At 40.2% G+C, this 21592-nt stretch overlaps 1 protein-coding gene across 5 annotated transcripts in view; it reads right to left on the bottom strand.

The window, feature by feature from the left end:
- The window catches only part of DZANK1 (double zinc ribbon and ankyrin repeat domains 1), a 59044-nt gene that overhangs the window by 4954 nt on the left and 32498 nt on the right, over positions 1 to 21592 (bottom strand). For 3 of the 5 annotated variants that reach the window (XM_012728077.1, XM_012728080.1, XM_012728078.1), the window contains exons 10-17: positions 18739 to 18831; positions 15225 to 15347; positions 13827 to 13991; positions 12350 to 12557; positions 10410 to 10513; positions 9857 to 9931; positions 5451 to 5531; positions 4540 to 4667 (exon numbers count right to left, since the gene is read on the bottom strand). In XM_012728077.1, coding sequence (XP_012583531.1) covers positions 4540 to 4667; positions 5451 to 5531; positions 9857 to 9931; positions 10410 to 10513; positions 12350 to 12557; positions 13827 to 13991; positions 15225 to 15347; positions 18739 to 18831 — 977 coding nt within the window. Of the gene's footprint in view, positions 1 to 4539; positions 4668 to 5450; positions 5532 to 8196; positions 8298 to 8694; positions 8792 to 9856; positions 9932 to 10409; positions 10514 to 12349; positions 12558 to 13826; positions 13992 to 15224; positions 15348 to 18738; positions 18832 to 21592 lie in introns of all 5 variants that reach the window. The other 2 variants (XM_004686934.2, XM_012728079.1) reach the window with 2 other exon arrangements.

Genomic DNA, 21592 nt, shown 5'->3' with positions numbered 1-21592 from the left:
AGATGCAAGAATTTCAGGTTAATGTGACCACGAGCCTCTCCCATCCAACTGTGGAAGGTAATTCTCTGCCTGATCTAGGACCTAGAATCTGAACTGTGGTTAAGGAGATGGCTTTCCATTTCCCAAAGTAAATGAAAAGCTTAGTACTTTCCCTGATTATCACTGCAATAGATTACTATCAAATTATCATGGTTTTGTTAAGGGGAAAGATGTCCTAAAAGAACTCTGCAGAGTTTTGTGGACTCCACTCCCTACTCCAGCTTTCTGGATTCCATCCCCTACACCAATGATTGGAAACTCCAACTCCCACAGCACCAGGGAGAGAACTGTGAGGACCCAAGGGCAGAACTAAGCAAAGATTCTGGAACTTTGGGGGATAAATAGGGAGCCATTTTATCCAATGGTCTCTCTTGCTCTGGAAATGACTCTCAGGACCACAGTGACTAGGGGCTTTCAGTTAGTTTGTTACCAGAGCGAAAAGTCAGCCGAGCAGTGAGATATTCTAGTTACCTTGTATCTCTCTCTCTTTACCTGGGTTGTTTCCTTTTCCTTTCCCCTTTTTTAAATAAACCCATTATTGACCCTTTTGTGTGTGCCTGCAGTACAACTGAATTTTTAGCACATGGGTGAGGCCCCACAGACGGGTAGCCCAGTTCACACTGTAACAGTTTCAGAGCTGGTATAATAATTTCCACTATTTAAATAACTTATCTGACCAAGACTCTTAGTGCCAAGCAAATTTGAGTATTGTGATAAGTTAGTTATACCTCTTATTTCTTCAGAAGCAGTAGGCGAAATTCCAAATCTTTGAGTTTTTATGACAATTTCCAAAGATCTGCTCATTGATTCTATACAGAAGTTCCTCCAAGCAACTAAGATTTGGGAAGCTCAGGCTTCCTATTGCTGTTGGTGTTGATATTATTATTATTTTTAGCAGATCAATGTAACTGTCAGTATGAGAAATCTCTTGTCCAATAGCATTGTGAGGCAGTCCATATTTGACAGCCTCCTAAAACTCAATGTATAAGAAGTACAGTCTGTACATCCTTGCTACTCAAACTGTGATACCTGGACCATTAGCATTTCCTGAGAGTTTGTTAGAAATGGAGAAAGTCGATTTATATGGATGTAAAAGTATGAGAAGCACTTATAATAACAATATGCAAGCCTTTTCTTTCATATGAAAGCTCAGGCTTAGGAAGATTTGGCAACTTTTATTAATAATACTAGAATCTGGATGCTAAATTAATTCCTGAGAGCTTTCACCCTGACTTTTTTTATTATAAGTTTATTTTTACATCATTTTGTGCCTTTTCACCCTGACTTTTGTTATTAAAGAATCCACACATAGCTATTCTCTCAGTCCCAACTTGTGCTCAGCCCTATATCTTATCACAATTATGGCACAGTGGATACTTCATTCAAAGTCTCCTAATCCATCTTTTTCCTATAGCATGACAGACTATTCATTAGTCATTTATTAAAATCCAGTTATCAGACCCTTCGTGGGCATGCCCTCATTTCATCTTTCAACCAACTCTGTGACATAAGGCCTGACAAGAACACTATGTTCACTTTCCCCACATTTTGCTCTTCCCAGACCCAAAACTACCCTTTGTTACCACTAGTCTATTTTCCTCCTCTTTTGCAAATTTCCACATGCTTACATTTCTTGTGAGGTCTTTCATTGATCTCTGCCTGGCTCTCAGACACTCTGATTATTTGTTCATTTACTCAGCCTCTGGGCGTGGGTCAAGGACATTAGGCTGGTGTGACTCAGTGCTCATCCTTTCTCCAGGAACTCAGAGGATGTAGCAGGGTATACAGCCTGCTATGGAGTACTGACAAAGGCTGTTTCTGTCTCACCAACTACACCAGTGTCCTCTTCATCTTCCATGCAGTTTAATTGGTTGACACTGCACCCTTCAAGTTCTATGGGTCTTCATAAGGCATTTGAATTTAAATATAGTCATGGAGTTGCTGTATCTCCTAGGTAAATTTATAATCTTTCTTCCCAAAAACTGAAAGCAGAGTGAATGTTTTATTTACTTAGTAGGGGGTAAGGGGTAGGGATGGCTAGATTTTCAGTTCTATTTCCTGTGTAACTTTGGCTGTTTAGAAAAACCTAAGTTATGTCTCTACCAACTTTAACTTTGTGCCTCAAGCAACTTAATTCCAATACAGCAAGGGCACTAGATGAAATACATCTTCTTATCAGAATTCCATGCTTCTGAGTAGAAATGATACCCTGTGAGTCTGTTCCTCTGAATAGCTGCATATTATCTCATCAGACTTTCTAGAACATAGCTTGTATAGCAGGCATACTGTGATACCTGTGGATTTGTATTTTAAAGATATTTAAGCATAAACAACTCAAACTGTTTAGTCTAGATATCCTGGTGGATTAGGGTAAACACTCTCTTTATAAACCTTGAATTATCTCCTCTGTTAAATCTCTGGTAAGAAGCAGACTAATAGTTGTTTTCTCCTTACCTGGCCGCTTGAGCAAAGTTCAGAGACTGAATGTTTGAAACTTCCAGTGAAGAAGGATAGCGATTGTCCAAAAGCAAACAGTACTTTTCTGTGTCCCTCTCTGAGTGAGTCTTTGAATCTGTTTCTGAAATCTACTGGGAAAAGATAGCAGCTTTGATAGAGGAGATCTATTTTTCCATTGCCAGTCACTTTCAGAGTAAGTTCATTCTGGTAGGAAAGGCACAAACATGGGAACTAGAAACACTAGGGCTTTTCAGCTACTGGCCATGCTACATGACATAAAATACCTAGCTGCTTCTCTCTGTAAGCCAAATATGCCTGGGGAGAGAGCATTTTAATCTCTGTTTGCTAAGGATAATTCACTGAGTCTTTTACAGCAAAGCCAGAGCTCAGAATGGCTTATGCCTAAAGGGCAATCAGGTGGTTGAACTCTTGAGGTCGTGCTCCTGGATGAACAGAGGCCCCACAGATGGGGGCAGAGGACAGTTCGATCCAGGCCTACATACTTCAGGCTAACAAATGTAAACCAGACTGAATAGAGTATGGCTTTCAGTGGAAAAATACACTTTCCTCTACTGGTAAAAACTCAAAAGGGAGAAGGGGTCTCTGTTCTACTTAAGGGATGTTTTCCTTCCCTCACCTAACACATAACAGTGTTAATTTAGCAGCAATACAAGAATACCACAGGGAGAAATGTCGACTACTAAAATGGTGATGAAGCAAACTTGGAAAAGGAGGCGCGTCAAGAGGGGAACAAGCAATCTGTTCTAGGTCCAGGGTGGTTTCATTCTGACTGCTGAACTTCTCATAAAGCTAGAACACATTATATTGAAGCTTCAATTCAAAATACGTCTATAGATTTTTATAACAATCAAAAATTAGATATTTCAAATTCTATAAGAAATGCTTGTGTGAATTATAAAGGATACCTTAACACAAAACAAGGTAGTATCACTTTATTAATAATGATAAAACAAATGTGGGATAAATGAAGAAGTTGATACAGTATAATGAATTTATGTGAACCCTAAGAAAATTTGAGAAAGTAAATCCCAGCCTTTAAATATGTATAGCAAATGCCAAACATCCTACTATAAAATGAGATGAAAAAAGGGGTTCTATCTACTGACATAGCTGTCCTTTGGGCAGTTACTTACAAAAATGCATACAGAAAAATTAACAGGGATATATTTTGAACAAAAATAGGAGCAAAGCCATTGAATTTGGAGCCCCTGTGCTGGTTAACATCCTCGGCAGCAGTATTCCCCGACCCAGACCTAGGGTGATTCGAGAGGTGGTAGTTGGACCTGGGGACTCCAGCCCATTGCTCTGGGGACTCCTCGTTCAGTCACTTAGCCAGCAGGATACAAAGCTGACACCCAGGACCCAGACTCTAAGAACTTTCCACTCTAGCTTCGCAAGCTAATTTGCAAGAAAACAGCAGAATCATGAGGCTTAGAGAGTTTCTGAGGCAGGACAGCACAAAAGAAGCAGAGCAACAAAACCATCCACATGACCTGGCATTCCTCCATCCTGTTTCACAACTGGGGACCCCAAGGCACCAGAAGATTGTGTGGTGAGCTCAAATGCTCTAGCCTTGTCCCCAGTGGTGTTAGCAGCTGGACATATAGGAAGTTTTCTTTCTGCATTGACTTTGTGGATATATTTCCATGGGGAATACACTGGGGCCACTCTCACTGATCTTAGTTCAGATCATGATGAAGATATTGCTTAATACCATAAAGGCTAAGAATTTGCTGGTCCCGCAACAATATAAGTGCTTGAGTTAACTGCAGCATCATTTACAAAAGCTATTAAAAACTGGGTATTCCAGTAATCCACTTTTAAAATATTAATTTACCTTACCAGATTTGAAAAATGGAAGCCATTAAGTTTCTTAGGGGAAAAATGGGTTAACGTGGTTCTTGAGTGGTTCAAATTGAAACGGGCAGGCATGTACATGGACTCTGCCACAGCTGTGTCCCATTTGGTACTAGTTGATTGTGACCAGGTGCCAGAACTTTCCTTTCATTGTGCTTCACTTACGGTCCCCACTGCTGGTCTATGTCTGCTCCTCTCTGCACAAGAACCGGGATGGCATCGTGGTGCTTATTCACAACAGCAACGGCTATAACAGGTCGATCTTCACTATCACTGCAGCAGGGATCTGCACCCTGAAGGATATGGAGAAGGGTGAACTTATCACAAAATACTGCACTCTAAAGTATTCTACTGCCATTCTATTAAATGTAACAACCCATTCTATTAAATGTCCCTTGAGGGGACTAAACTGCTTTAAATAACAAGAAAATCAACAATACCAAGACCCAACCTACAAGTGTCAGTAGCTGCCAAGAGACTCGGGCAATAAAACTTCTGTCTCCACACTAGGAGGGCAGGCCCCCAGATCAACCTGCTTCTCTAGGAAACACGAGGTCACTAGCCTGGGATTCTGTCTACCATCAGGCCGTCATTTGGGCTCAGACCTGAAATTCCTCCTATTCTCTTTGCTGTAAAATCTAGCAACTGGTGGTAATGTGAAGCTTTTGACTAGTCAGTTAATCTATTTCCAGATATTTTTTAATTATTTATTTACTTATGCATACAAAATTGGGGTATGGGCCAGAGGTGCAAGAGTGGTGAGAAGATTCACCAGCGGCAGATGGGGAGCAGAATAGGCAGATCCACGAAGTACACTGCTGAGGGGAATAGCGGGTGAGGCAAGAGAGGTCTGCTGACCCATGTGGGTCACCTCCCGGGCTGGGGATGGAACTCATGCTGAAGCTATTGCGGCTAGCTTTGTAGTGCTGTATTTCAACTTGCTGTGCTACCTGGGAGGGCCCTATTTCCAGTTTTTAATTATCACAGTATTGAGCCAATTTTCCACCTGAAAAAAGATACAGGTGGAAGGCTTAGCTGAAAATCCTAGAAATGCTGCTTCTTTTGATCATACTTACTTCATCAAGCAACTGTTCAATCACAGAGACTCTTCCTTCCCCTGTTGGTCCAACTTCCTTCAGCAGAAGTCTATTTTCAGGCTGCAGGATTACAGAATGTGGTCATACCCATCATCACAAAATATTCTTTACTGTTAACTCTTCCTTCCAGATTCAGCCCTCCAGGCAAATGTTTCCTCACCACAGTTAAGGTCTAAACCAAAGGGCTCAGATGAGGGTGAGTGTAAATAGGGTGTGTGTGTGTGTGAGAGAGAGAGAGTGTGTGTGTGTGTGTGATTTTTCAACAGCCAGCAGCAGAAAGAAACACATCTAATATAAATGTACTGGTATTCCAAACCTTGTCTTTTGGAAGGACCACACTGACATTATTTTACACTCTTTAGGAAAGGATGCAATTGAGAAACTTCATAAAAGCTCAGACACTCCATACTAGTTTTATTAATATTTCTAGAAAGTCAGTCAGGTGAATCTAAAACTTACTTTGCATGTTTTGTGTGGTGTTCAAAGCAGCCTGTAAGTATGACAGTTTAGAAAATGGACCCACCTGATGAGTGAGTAAACCAAAAAGTTGATCTCTTGTTTGGGGAAAAAAAAGCTTTCACCTGCCATCAGAAATCTGAAGAATGTATCACATTTTATATTTTCAGAATTCAGTGAAATTTTTACATAAACCTTTAAAAATAAAGCTTGCTAAAAATGCTGGTTGCTAGACTAAAGAAGTCATCTAGAAAGCTGGAGACATAATTCTTGGCATGTTTCTGCTGATGAATCCTAGGGGTGATTCCCAAGGGCCTCAGAAACTGGGACCATTCCTCTGCTTAAAGAAGAAATACCTACCTGTCCCTGCCCCCTGTGGAAACCATCAGGAAAAAGACATATGGGTCAAGGCCTCTTGAGGCTTTGGAAGGAAGATGATGGGTTCAGGCTGTGTCCCTATGCCCCTGACTCTAGGACAAATAGCTTGGAACAAGTGAACCCCCCAGGAAATTTTTGAAGGATGCACTTGTTTATAATGCATTCCCTCTATGGAACATATACTAGAGTGCACTATAATGTCAGCATCATGGGTATTAGATCTTTTTGTCTTCTGTTTACATCTTATTTCAATACCTACATGCCTGACATATCTGTGCCCCAAAATAATCATGATTATTTTTCATGCATGAACAGATGCTGTAGTTTCTGATGCCTTATTCCTACATGCAAATGAGAAAATAAAGGCACATAGCAACAGATGAATTCAGGTCACATAGAAAATAAACAGGTAGAGTGTCCAAAGTAAAAGTATAAAGTTTGTGGAACTCCATACTTATCTTATAGTATTATTGAACAATATTTCCACCTGGGAGGCAGGGGGAGAGTTCAAGGAATCACAGCAGTAAAAGTTAAAACACTCTAATTTCCCCCCAGGTTACAGGTGTTTGTTACATGCCAAGTGTATGGTAGGAAGACAAGATTAGAGTCTCAGAGACATCACAGTGGCAGGTGGGTGGCCAGTATGTATGGCCCGGGGAAAACCCTGAGAGCCTGGTAGCTGAAGGGAAGAACTGATGCCATACCCACTTCATATCCAGTCAGGAGGCCCAGCATTGGGCCTTGTTGCTAAGTGCCATTCTCCCTGCTATAACCAACTAGTAGGCAAGGTGGCTGCATCAAGCAAGGCCACCACTGCTTTTCCTCAAAGTTCCTACTGAAATTATTCATGGTCTATATTTCTGAAAAATAAAACTCTTAACAGCTGTGGGAAACTCTGAACGAGTTACCACCAGTGGATCAGAAGTTGTAGGGATTCCCAACAACTAAAAGTAGATGAAATCTGGATGGCAGGGAAATCAAAGAAAAACAGTTGAAGATGACAGAGGAAGGATTGTTTTTCTGTCCATGAAAACTCAGTGTTAATGAACAAGGAGGCTCAGAAGCTCAGTGTTAGTCAACAAAGAGGGTGGCTGTCAGGCGCAGGCTGAATTCATGAGTGTAGTGCTGAAGGGCTCTATTGTGAACAGCTGAGATGGGCGGAGGCCTCTCCCCTGTGCAAAAAGGCCAGGGGGCTTTGTTTCGGCTTAACCTTTGATAAATGTTTTCTAGAGGGTTAATGATTTGCTCTAATAAAGACTTCTACTGGGAGCACTGAGGCCCAACATGGGAGAAGGTGCAAAGGCCAGACCTCTGTGATAAATCCAGGGAAGGATTTAGACAGTAGGAAAGACAGTTCCATCTGGAAAAAAAACATACCAGAGGACTTTATGCCACTGACCTCACCACTGGGCCTGTGGTGAGGCCTTCTTACATGAGCAAGCAGGGGTCCACTGGCCACATACCCTTCAGGGAAGTCTGCCCACAGCATGCCCATTCACCCAGCCAAAAACCCATATACCCATGATGGGCACCCATGCCAGGCACCCCAGCTAATCAAAGTAGTCCTTCATTTGTCAACAAGACCCGACAATCAAGGATCAGCATGTATTTGAGACATAAAAAATAGGAAGGAAAAAGAAGGGCAGAAAGAACTGATCTCAGAAGTCAGAGGGGATACAGAAAAGTGATGGAACTTAAAAATTACACTAATAAGCTTGAAATGTTTTAAAGGACTCTGGCTCCATAAAATAAAAGTGTAAAGTAAAAGTATACTGTCATCAACAAAGGAATAGAGAATGAAAAAGGATTCTTCCCTTTAAAACAATCTCAGAATAAACATCAGATAGACAGGCTGAAGAGGATGGCTCTATGACCCAAGAAGTACACATACTGTAAAGTGTTCCTTCTGCTCTTGAAAGTTTTTGATCTTGAAATTCTTTGTCTTCTTGATATTTTCAGTGGTGTCTGATGTGCTCTGGCTGTAGTCACTTGCTGGAATGACAATGAGTCAAAGGACTGAAAGGATATTCCCTGCCATTCCCACATATGAGAGCTATGCTACTACCAGGCCTTTCAAAAGGTTAGAAGAAACAACACGGCTTTGGTAGAAATATTTCTATGAGTAAATGTGGAAGGAAGGACTCCTAGGGCCACTCCCTCATTCTGACCTGAGAGTGGGTGGAAAGAATGGCAATTGAAGAGCCTAGTTTTCAGTCTAAAAGAACATCTCCCCCTACCACCACCAATATATTTCCTCCTTCACTTCTGAAAAGCCAGAGAAATGAAAAGGCTGGAACATAGAGGATGCTCGAGGGAGCCGGCAAACTTTAAGCAAAGTCACTCTTGCCAAGTCAGTGTGCTTGAAAATCCCCAGACAGGTACAACTCACCCAAGCTGGACCTGCTGCTGAACAGCCCATTACCACCCTCAGTGACACCGCTCAGAAAGTGGTCGCTGAAATTCACCGCCTTGCCGAGGTAAAGGTTCTGGCCAATGACAAAATTCAAGCAGATGACGAGGCTGCTGTTCCAGCAGGAAGAATGAACTGCTCTTGAAGATGACAGCTCCAACTACACAGTCCGCCTGCAACCTGGCTTCCTTCCTGATGCCTCCCTCACCTCACTAACCTTGTGTTCACTTGGCCCATGCAAAGTCTTCCGAGTCTGGCCCTTCCTCTCTGTCACTGCAGCCACAGCCCCCTCCTCTAACACTGCAAAAGTCTACAGGCTCCTGAGACCCACACTCCCTGTGGCTGCCTCAGCTGCCTTCACGTAACTCAGAACTAGCAGGGCCTCCCCCTGCCTTGTCCTGTGTTCTGCCTCCTCTTCTCCTGAAGCACTTCATGATCCAAGCTCTGCTTTAGTCACACAACCTTAAAGAGCATTAGGTGCTTTGCTTAGTTTCAAAGAACCTGCATTAACCTACTGGATACTCCCAGCTTCCTTTGAGATAGTAGGGCCCATGTATCTCTCTTACTTTTAAAGACAATGTTTGCACATAATCAGGGCCTAATAAAGGTTAGTCACCTGTATTTTCCTTTCTTGACCTATATTCTCAATCCATTAATTATTCTTTTGAATAGTTTGATTTCCTGTCCAGTGAAGTACCAGCTGCTGTTATCAACCTATCACACACTTCTTACAGGCTCTGTGGTGATGCCCCCACCCCATATAAAAGGGCAGATCAAGAAGACATGGCCACAAAGTTTGGTGTATTTTTTTATAGGCAAATAGATCAATCACATATCAGCAAACATTTTTGAGAGCATATCCCAAAACTACTTAACCTGTCTTTGAATTAGTCTGAGGATTACAAGACAAATAGAATATATGACAAATCCTATTCTTATGTACAGAAAAGCTGGCTTGTCTGAAATTTAGCTTAGTTGTTTACCTAATTTGTGAAGTTGTTGACTAACTTACATTGAGGTTTTCTAATATTTGAAACTTTTCCTTCTTATGGATTATGCAAGAGCCTTTCAATAAATTACAAACCACCATTTACTAGATCAATTCATTTTCAGATGAACAGCTGCTAAAGGTTTTACATACCTTTTTTGAGACTTGAATATAGTTCAGCCTGATGCTAACTTCATAGCCATCTTGATGGACAGTAGCAGAAATAAGCTTTTAAGGAAGCATTTGAGAGAATTCACAACTGTGGGCATCAGTTCCAACACAGAGTTAGTTCAACATCACAAGCCCACCCGAGGGTGGGGTGGGGGCTAGAGATTCCACCTTCTGAAGGGCAAATTGTTCACTTCACAGGAACATTCCTACCCCTAACTTGAAGGTTTGGTATGAGGACTAGAGATGGTGATCACGAGGCAGAGAATGAGGGCACTGTTATATTTGTTATTGCTGTTATCATGGTATATGAGTTAGGTGCACAATTTGTCTGGATTACGCAGTTAGTTCTAAATTTCCACAGTGTGAAATGAAAAGCACACAGTGTTCACAATCTTAGTGTCTTAGGTAGATGCCCAGAAGCAGAACCTGAGAAAGGAGCCATGTGCAAGAAGAGATCTACGTCAGGTAAAGTCCATGGAAGGAACCTGGCCTCCGGGGTGCTCTGGGATGGAAGTTCTAGCCAGTGTTCGCTTACCTTTCCCATCCTGGGTTCTGCAATCAAGGCGCGAAATTCAGGGTTGTTTTGAGCATAAGACCTGAGGTGAGCAGAGATGTGATCCAACTGTTTTCTCCAGTATCCTGAAAGGAAAAGAAACCCATCCACATGGATAGTTCTAAGACTAAGGAAGAAAAATGTTGAAATGTGTTCTCAAAGAGGTTATTTTTCTTTGCCAAACTTTGTGATGTACTAGAATATGCTCTACTTTTGTTCCCAGCTTCATTTTACATGATTAATTGTAGAATATTATACAATCTTAAAAGAACATGTTTTGATTGCCACATATGGGTCTGTTTTATTACCTTTAAAAAATAAATAAACCTATTTTAAATGTATACTTTGGGTTTGGGGAAGTATATACATCCTACTCAATATGCAGAATATCTCTGTCACTCTCTTTCCAGACTGCATAGAATTTAAAATCCGTTTGAATTTATTGCCACCATTTAGAACTGGGGAGATTTCACTTAGGGCTAGATTCCAGGTTTCTTGTATACAGGTGGGAGATGCAGCAGTGATGCTTGGCTGCTTGAGGCAAAGGGCAGCTGCCCACTTTGGTAGGGCAGGGGCCTTCCAGGTGGTCATAGCTGGTTGTCTACCTTTACTTTCCAGCTCAGCCCTGTGGACAGCTGAGTCTATAAGCCAACATTGGATCCCACCTCTTCATTTTAACAGTGGAGACAGTAAAGCTGAAAGCAAGCTAGTGGTATTTCCAAGGTCACTCAGCATGGCTTAGTGGAAAGGGTACATGGTTTGGATTCAGGAAAACCTGAATTTAAATCTTAAATTCACCATGTAGTGGCCTAGTGAACCTGAGTCAGACATTAAATCTTGTTAAGCCTTACTTTCCTACCTCTAAAGTGGGACTAATACTTCTTACCTCAGATGTTATTATGGCATCAAATAAGAGAACCTGAGTGTCTTATTTTGGGTTCCACTGACAGGAAGACCTGAGACAATGATTTAGGACAGGTGGTTTCTCTCATAGCCAGCCTGAGGAGCACAAGTGATGGAACAGAAACAGCAATACAGGAAGAGAGTTAAGTCAATAAAGAATTTGTTAAAAAATGGTTAATTCTCTGGGCAGCTGGGTTTCCACCTTCTGAGGACCTGTGAGGGACCATGTAGAACATGTCTCACAACTGACCACTGCAAGGTAAAGACACAGGAACATTATTTATAATAACCTAGCAGTGGCCAGAGCTCAAATGTCCACCACCTGATGAGTGGGTAAACAAGTGCCCTAAGTCCACACAGCAGAAAATTATATAGTCATATAGAAAAGAAACAAGAATGAAGTACTGAAATGTGCTACCTGGATAAACTTTCCCTTACACTAAGTGAAAGAAGCCATTTACAAAAGGCCATGTGTTACATGCTTCCATTTTATATGTCTGAAGAAAGCAACTCCATAAAGATAGAAAAAAAGACTACCAGTTGCCAAGAACTTGGGAGAAAGCAGGCAAAGAACTCAGGGTTTATTTTTGGGGTGATGAAAATGTTCTGGAAACAAAGTGGTGATGGGTGTACAATCTTGCTAGTATACTAAATGTCACTGAATTGTATATTTTTAAATGGTTAAAATGTTTACTTTGGTTATGCAAATTTTATCACAGATAGAAAAAAGAGCTAATGGCAGAGAGCATTAATGATAAAGACTAACAACATGTCTACCCTAACAATGGAAATCCTTACATACTATTTAGTTTGGGAACTGGAAAATGAGTGAGTCAAAACCTCAGAGTGCTAAAAGTTCGAGGAAATGCAATTATTCATGTAAAGAAAAAATAACTTGAAAAAAGAAAAATAAAGGAGTTTTTTTTTTTTTTGGTACATAATACCTAAAGAAGAAAATGCCATTTTCTTTCAGAGTAAGAGTGAATTCCCTCCTGACAAGAAAGCATATCTCTCCTCACCTCTTCCTGGACTGACAGCTGTGAGGAGAGGTCTGTGGTCACTCATTTTCTCCTGTTTCTGCTTTTGAGAAGCCATTTGCAGTTCCTTTTTTGCTAGTAGCTTGCCAGATGGGTAGAAAAGACCAGCAGTCTGTGTGCCCACATTCTTCTTAGTCCCAGGTTTAGATTTGTGCAAAGGAACACTTAGGGACTGCCAGGCAGATCGAGGCTATATGAGCAAGACAGAAAACATTAAAAAATTATATAACACAATTGAATTAATTTTCCATTTTGCTCACAGAGAGCAGTCCTAATCAGAAGTAAAAATATCACCAAGAAAATGTACTTTAAGCTACAAGGGGGTTTTCCACACCGTTGCCTCATCTTCCATACTCTGTCTTCCCAGAAAATCCCAGACTAATCTTTGAGGCCAGCTCCCTTTCCATGGCCTTTCACAGCCTAAAACTCAGTAATCAGCGGATGCTCCTGTCCTGCCATCTGAGCCTAGCGGACACCTGCTCTCTCAGCTCAAGTCCAGTGGAGCACAGACTTTCTAATCCATCCACACTGCTGGGTACATCATCATCTCTGAGACACTTCAGTGCATCTGATCCTGGCAACCGGAGAGGACCACATACAAAGTCGTGTAGGCTTTTGCACTACACCAATGGTATTTCACCTACAGAGGTAAATGTTCCATAGAGGATGTCAGCTATTTGCATATTTATTAGACAACTTTTCTGGTAAGTGGAAGGGAATTTCCAACAAATGACCATCAGGTATCTTGAGAAAAGAACATCTTTGCCTCATTTGCAAAAGGTGCCATGTGGGCTATTAGCAATCCCAGGATCTGTAAGTCTTTAAATATGGGTTAAGGAGGTAATGAACACTGGAAAAATGAATGCAAAGTTGCTGGGTACATGTATAATCTCTTTATAATCTTCAAATTCTTCTAATGAAGAGATGAGAAGAAATCTGAAAAGTCTCTGAGTTTTAAGACATTCATACAAGGCTAACACAAAGATGGTTAGAAACTGCATTCTGAAACAACATTGTGGGATTTTCCCCAAACTATGGCCCATTGTTAAAAATGGTAAGAGTAATTTTATATCCCTGACATATGGTGTCTAAAATATAAAAGAGTAGGGGAAGAGTTCCTGGTGTACCTTGTAAGAAATTTAAGAAAAGGGAAACATGCTATCCCATATACTTTAAATTCACTCTTGCTAATGACATTGTACCGATTGCTTTGAGAGTGCAATTAGGCCCTCAGCTACTACAGATAAGGGCATATGTAGATATTTAACTTCTGAAGAACTCACCTGAGTGTACCTGAATCAATTGAACTTATCTACACATTGAAAAAATGCATATTTTGTTGAAAGTCATGTGGGAGGCCTAAATGTTTGCTTTCTTTCACTGGGCTGAATCACAGGTTGGAGCACAGATTCAGAACCACCACCTCTTCTCACTGGTTCTTACTACGAGAAAGCCTTACCTTAACAAAAGGGCCCGATTCTCCAGCAGCCAGAGTCAGACTGTTGTCCATGCTGAGTCTTGTCAAGTAGTTCACATAAATACCACAGGAGCCACAGAATCGGGCATATGGGTGATTGCTGGCCCCGCATTTAGCACAAACAGAGTAGCGTACAGGAGAGGCAGGCTGGAGGATGAGAAATATTTTAATGCTTTTATGAAAATTAGAATCATAATTTTCCCATTTCCATTATTCCCATACCACACAGTCTCTACAGCTTCTAACCCAACAGATCTCTCTGCCAGAATTTTTCCTAATTATGGAGAAGTACACAAAGAAGTATATTCAAGGCCATCATCCCCTGCATGACTGAGAGGAGAAAAGTGGAAACAACCTAACTGGTCTTCAACAGGGGATGACCTTATTATACACGGTACCTACTGACAGGGAATATTATGGAGCTTCTGAAAAGAATGATACACTGCTAGATAAAATGCCAGTTTACTTATCAATACTTTGAATGGCCAGAACACCACATCAGAAACGGACAACAGTGATTGCTTCTGAGCAGAGGAGCTGTGGGACTGGGACCACAAGGGAGACTAACCCTTCTCTATAAAGCTTTTGTATTTTGCATGCAACACTTATTCAAATAAAAAGGTACATAAATAATTTTGAGCATTTTATTTAAAAAGCAGGCAAACAGACAATTCATAAAAGGCAGATAACAGCAATGCCAATTATCAACAAATGAATGAAAAACCTTAAAGAAATGTAAATCAAAACATTTGATTTAAGAATGAAAGACCATCTTAATTTAAGAGAACTCATTGTTTCTGTCTCCAATTTCTTGGGTAAGTACCAGCTCCTAAGAAGTGACTTCTGCAAGGCTGTGGAAGAGAAGCCTGGTTCTCTCTAGGGTGGAGGCAAGGCACTCAGATAAAGCTCTGGTTAAGATACCCACCATGGTGGAGCTGGAAAAGATCATGCTTAGTGAAATAAGCCAGAAAGAAAAGGAAAAATACCAAATGCTTTCACTCATAGCAGGAGTATAACAGACCAGGCGAGAAAATAATAATAATGAACAGTTATATACCAGAGACAATTTATGGGGGTGGAGTGAGGAATGGGATCAAAAACAGTGGGGAGAAGGAAATGCACTGGACTTTGGTGATGGCACATGGGTGATTTGGTGATGGGAAGACCAAGGGGATTACAGCTGAGATGGAAAAATGCACAAAATGATGTAAAAATAATTATATTATTTTTTTAAAAAATCATTACCTCATGCCAATGGTGGGGAACACTTAAGTTTCATTTACAATTTTCAGTGGCATTTACCATAACCCGCCTAAGTTAAGTTTCCCTCATTTTGTAGAATAAACTAAATTAAATTTCCCTAAAAAAAAAGATACCTACCATGGCTCCACACCAGTCACAGAAGCAAGCTTCCTGGTGATTCTGGCGACCACATTTGAAGCCGGAAATGGTCTCCCCTTTCTGAGTGGGCATATGAGGGGCTTTAGCTCCCCTGTACAGGGACTGGTTGAACACAAGGTATTTATAGGCAGATCAATAATCTAGTCTCCAATTCCTCTCCCATCCATAAAAGAATAAAGCCTCCAATCAACAAAAGTCTTAGGAACATGATATTTTTAACCCCAAAGAGAAAAACTACAATACACTTCAATAAATTAATTAGTACAAAGAGCATGTATTTCTTTACACGAAGTCAATGAAACTGGTACCTATCACATTTTGATATTTCTCAGTATCTTTAATATTAAAAGTAGCAAGTCAGTATTGTTTTACGGTAACAATGAATAAAGGTGTGAGGAGAACCAGGTTCCCAAAAGTGACAATACTGAGGTTGCTCTACTGTCCTGTGGATTTTGGGTTCCATCTGGACATGTGAATTTATTTTATACTCCTGCCACAAAAAATTAATTGCTCTATTTTGGGGGAGGAAACAGAATTACTTTGTGAGAATTTCTGAGATTTGTTAGATGGATTAGCCTCTTCACTGCTCACTATTGCCTACTAAAAGTTTTTCTCATTTCACAAATGAACATGACTAGCATTCGTAATTTCTCTCTGATCACCTACTCTCAGCAGATACTATTCTGAGCACTGTCTCACATCAGTCAACACAGACCTCTGAAGTGGAGACCATCATTATCTCTATTTTACAGAGGTGGGAAACTGAGGCATAGAAAGGGTAAGACCCAAGATTTGAGCACAGATTATCTGACTCTGAAATTTGACTTTTATTCATGACTCCACTCAGTCATGCAACAGCTTCCCTATACATTTATAAAGGGATTTCAGATGGTTGATGGCAATGAAGCACCTAGGAATACTTAACACAAGCTCCATTTGTCATTTTATTCCTTCTCATTTTGTTTTTCAATAGATTTTACTTCCTTAATGGAAAGGGCTCTCATTCCACATTTTTTTCTCCACTTAGCACAGTACCTGTTGCCTTGGCATATGGCAGTCATTCAAATAGCTGCTGAATGAATGAATGAATAAATAATTGGTAAATGATAATTGATAAATGACCATGTATACTGCCACATATACCATGTGTAATACTAAGAAAGCACACATTGGGGAAAATGTTTTCTAAGGATAATTTTTCTTCAAAAATCAAAATTTTAGTCAACTTTATTTGCCCAGCTATAATCTGTTTCTCTTTAAGGATTTCTCTGTTATGCTAAAGTAGACAATGTATCCAGAAAGGACTGTGTCATCTCCCAACATCCACAAAGACTGAGAAAGATAATCCTTCTTGTCTTTGGGTACATTTACCCTTCCCCAAATTTCTGTGTAATTAGAGGGAGACCCCTTGGAATAAATCAAAGTCTGCTTTAGATTTAAATTTCAATTTATCTTACTATTGAAGCAGGGTTGTGATTAAAAAAAAAAACTTGCCAATTTGTATTTCTAACTATAAAACCTTCAGATCTTTCATTTAAATATATCTACCTTTCTATTGGACTTTTAAATTGTAACACGGCATTAAAAAAGAAAGTTAGTTTACTCCATTCACATAATGCCAAAGAAAGACCCTCAAGCTATCAGATGGGACTTGCATTATTACTTCTGTGATTACATGCTGATGATAAATGCTCTCACTGTAACATCTAAACTGTCATACTGCCCAAATAGAACTAAAACTTTGAAAATTAATTCAATTTTGTGATTGTTCCTGAAATAGTTTTGTTGACAGATTGAACAGTAACAACTATGTTACTGACAGTTAATAAAATCAATTTAAACTGCTTTACTACTTTTATAAGAATTTCAGAATATCTGAGTGTATAAATCTTTTGAGTGGCAATATAAATATATTAACAAGATCAGTCCAAAAATGTCCAAGAACTACTGTTTTCTTTGTTATGCTTGTTTGTGTAATCCTGGAAAATTATAAAGAGTAATTTCAGGAAGGGTGACATAAAATTGAAACCCTGTTAAGTCAAAGATATCAATAATAGACTACCCCCTAAAATATCATCAGATTTTATTTGAAAATAATTATGTATTTTTACTAAAATTTCCAGCCAACTAGTATATTTTTAGTGTCAGTTCTGAAAAAGAAATATAATAGTTACTATTTTTTTTAACTACATATTTTCCTTCTGGTAATGGCAGAATAAGTAAGACCATACTAAATGAGTCCCATACAGCAAACTACCACAAAACAAATACACACAAGGAGCTATACAGTTAGTTCCCATCTTCATGGCTTTTAGCCTGCCCCTGAGGGCAGCCCACACTGCGATGGGAAGTGGTAGGAAAGGGAAGTATTTGTATCTAGAACCAGAAAGGTAAGGGTCACTGGGAAATAATTGTAAAAGCCTATTCTTTACCATAAGCATTTTTAAGAAAGATTTATGTAATAGAACTACTGAGGTATAGGCCAGAGGTACAGGAGCAGAGAGAAGATTCACCAGAGACAGAGTGGGGAGCAGAACAGGCAGACTGACAAAACACACCGCTGAGGGGAGCAGCAGGCGAGACATGATAGGTCTGCTGCACCATGTGGGTCACCACCCAGCTGGGGATGGAACTCCTGCTGCAGTGCAGCACTGCAGCCAGCTTTGCAGTGCTGCACTTTAACTCAGAGCAGCACCAGGGAGGGACCTATCATTAGCATTTGTAAATACAAATCTGGTCATCTAAACTGAACCCCTTTGCTATATTTCAGTTGCATTTTTTCCCACTCCTTCACTTTAAACACTCAAAAGAAGTTGGCAGGAGATCCAATAAATGGGAACACACCAAGTTCTCAACTCTCAAAACAGCATGTGCTCATATGCCTGATAAAGACATTCCTGAAATGTGAAAGGGCTCACTCCCCACTGGCTGCTGCCAGGCTTCCATGCAAAGCTACTAGATATAATTATAAGACATCACTGACTTTACTGAATCCCCTTGAAGCTAAAACTTTCAAAACAGGGCCCTCCTTGGTGGTGCAGCAGGTTAAAGCACAGCACTAAGAAGCTAAGGCCACTTCATCATGAGTTTGATCCCTGCCCTGGAGGTGACCCACATGGCGCAGCAGACCTCTCCTGACCCACCTGCTGCTCCCCTCGGCAGTAGACTTCGTCAGTCAGACTGTTCTGCTCCCCACTCTGTCTCTGGTGAATCCTCTCACTGCCCTTGCATCTCTGGCCTGTACCTGTTTTGTGTGCATAAATAAATCTTTAAAAAAAAAAGCTTTCAAAATAATAATATGTTCATTAAATATAAAGTTCTCTCCACATACAGAAATATAGTTTTCAGTTTCAACATTTCCTTCATAAAAAGAAGCTTGGGGGTGTCTCTCGCTACCCTTCTACTGTGCTCCACAGATAACATTTCTTCATTATCACAAACACTGAACAGTCAGCAGCCACTAAAGATGGACTGGCACATGCAGCAAACCTACCTCTTGTGGAGAAAGTAAGGCCCCCTCACAGGTGACACAGTGCTTCAGGTGAGCAGGATTTCCTGTGCCACAGGCACGGCAGATTAATTTCTCCTTGAAAACAGAGAATAAGAAACACATGTTCTTCTGAGCAAGTAACTGTGCAAAGAAATCATCAAGTAGTCTTTTCAATTAGTCGGTATAGACCCTATTTTAATAAGCAAATCCTGAAACTGTGTTGGCTTGTTATAATTAGTGTCAAACTGAACATACTTTTAAAAGAAACAAAACCCAAAATGAATATTTTTTTAAAGATTTATTTATTTGTGCATACAGAGCTGGGGTACAGGCCAGAGGCTCAGGGGCAGTGAGAGGCTTCACCAGAGACAGAATGGGGAGCAGAACAGGCAGATCACGAAGTACACTGCTGAGGGTAGCAGTGGGCGGGTAAGGAGGGGCCTGCCACACCATGTGGTCACCTCCGGGGCTGGCGGGAATCAAACGCATGCGGAAGTGGCTTTAGCTTCTCAGTGCTGCGCTTAACCCGATGAGCCACCAGGGAGGGCCCAAAATGAATATTTTTTTAAAGATTTATTTATTTATGCTTACAGAACTGGGGTACAGGCCAGAAGTGCAGGGGTAGTGAGAGGATTCACCAGAGACAGAGTGGGGAGCAGAACAGGCAGATTTATGCAGTATACTGCTGAAGGGAGCAGCAGGCAAGACAGATGAGGTCTGCCACACCATGTGGGTCACCTCCCTGCCTGGTGATCGAACTCATGCTGCAGTGGCTGCTGAGAGCTTCATAGTGCTGCACTTTAACCCCCTGTACCACCAGGGAGGAGTCCCTGAATATTTTTTAGAAGGATTTCTGAAAATTTTGCATTGATATCATGTGACTTTTTTTTTTTCATTGTGGAAAATGTGATGGTTGACTCTACCTTTCATGGCTTGAATGATAAACAGAAAAGCACTCAACCAGGAAAATTTTACCTGTGTGTTCACAGGAAATCTAGTTCTTGGACTGGGATTTATTTCATGAAGCTTTATGTCAAATATTAATAGTAATTTATTCATATTTAGTAATGCCCTGTAGTGTCTCACTTAGAAAAGGAAAAGTGAAGACTGTCTTAGAAAACAAATAGTAAGTGAAATTTTCAGAGTTAGAGACGTGAAGATAAATTGCAATATAGAAAAAACAAAAGACAAAGTAATAACAGGCAGAAGAGTCTAATTAGAGTTCAGCTACCAGAGGTTTATTCATATCTGTTTAGTTACTGAACCATCCTGAGCTATCAAGATACTATCTTCTTCAATTGCCAATGGCCAGTGACATTTAAATGTTCCTTTCTACTGTAAGACCTGTGTTTCTTTGGTGTCCTGAAACTGATATATTGCTACTTTTGTGAAGCTGGTAAAGTAAGGAGAAAGATAAAGAAAACTAAAGTCCAACCCCTAGGTTTATACTTCCAGTGACACCAGGTAGTCCTGTGAAGTCTCCTTATCTTCAAAATTCTGCCTAAGTCCACTTCAGTAGGAGACTTGAAGGTTTTCCTCGGAACTTGAGACAACTCAAGGAAGCTCAGTGCCCATGCCAGAAAACTCCTAAAATACAGATACAAGTCACTCTATCCAAAACAGCAGAATTGCTGTCAATGGGGACACTCCCTGGTTCCTACATTCTTCAAAGCTGCTTAAAGCTGCTCACTGTAAAGCTAGAGTTTAGGACTGCAATCTTGCTGAGGAGCTTAGAAAAGTTTTAGTGAAGTCTATCGAGAAGCCAAATGAAATCCCTGTCCCTGTTTCAAAAAATGAGATCAAACAAAAAATAATCTAGCTGTGCAGAAATACATAACCTAGAAAGAGAAGACTAGACATCAAGTAAATGGCTTCCTTATTAAGTCCAACAGCTTACCTCATGATCCTTACCTTGCAGGGCTCACAATTCAAAACTATTATGCCCTAACATAGAGGTGAGGTGGGGGCGGGGAGAGGGTACATAAAATCTAGGTATCCCCATTTTACTAAGTATATATATACACCAAAATATCACTTTAATTATATAAAATTTTTTTAAATAAATAAAAATATAAACTAGCATTTTTATTTTTAAATAAATAAAAATATAAACTAGGCTTAACCCTGTCTTGCAAAATTCTTTCTTAAAAATATTAATAAACTATTTTTAGAGCAGTTTTAGATTCACATCAAAATTGAGTAGAAATTATAACAGGTTCCCTTACGCTCCTCACTTCCTCTTACACACACATTGACAACCCTCCCGCCCCCACCAAGGACATCCTGCACCAAAGTAGTATATTTCCTGTAACCAAAGAAACTCTACTGATGCATCATTATCACCCAAAGTCCGCAGCTTCCCTTAGGGTTCACCATTCCCTTCCCTGTCTTTTTCCTCTGAACTTAGATATACGATGAAATACTAAGTCAAAGTGTTCTGTCTCACTATCAGGTCCAATAAATGTAGCTCTCTTCAGCAGCAGATTTCTCTAGTTGCTTTTGAAACCATGCCATGGTTCACAATCTTAAGAACAGTACTATGACCCAAAGAGAGAAATACTTTTATATCCTAATTAATATACTCATAGATTCCAATGTGTTCACAAGGGTGATTTGACGGGACTGAAGACACCATCCAATTGCCTTAAGGAGGAAACTAAATGTCTATGAAGACTTTACAACAAAATCATCTCATTTGCTGTCTCATCCACAGCATCCACAACAAATCTAAGCAATTCCATGCACTCAACAGTCACTGGAATTACACTTTTCCTTACAACATAGCTAAAAGAAGTGATCATCTCTCTCCCCCAAAATTGTACTTAAAGGGGATTATTCCTGTGTTTAAATGATACTC

Source organism: Condylura cristata, unplaced genomic scaffold (genome assembly GCF_000260355.1).
Source record: "Condylura cristata isolate star-nosed mole 26May11 unplaced genomic scaffold, ConCri1.0 scaffold00022, whole genome shotgun sequence".
Lineage (NCBI taxonomy): Eukaryota > Metazoa > Chordata > Mammalia > Eulipotyphla > Talpidae > Condylura > Condylura cristata.
Note: the sequence above shows the minus strand (reverse complement) of the source record. Positions and strands in the feature narration are given on the sequence as shown.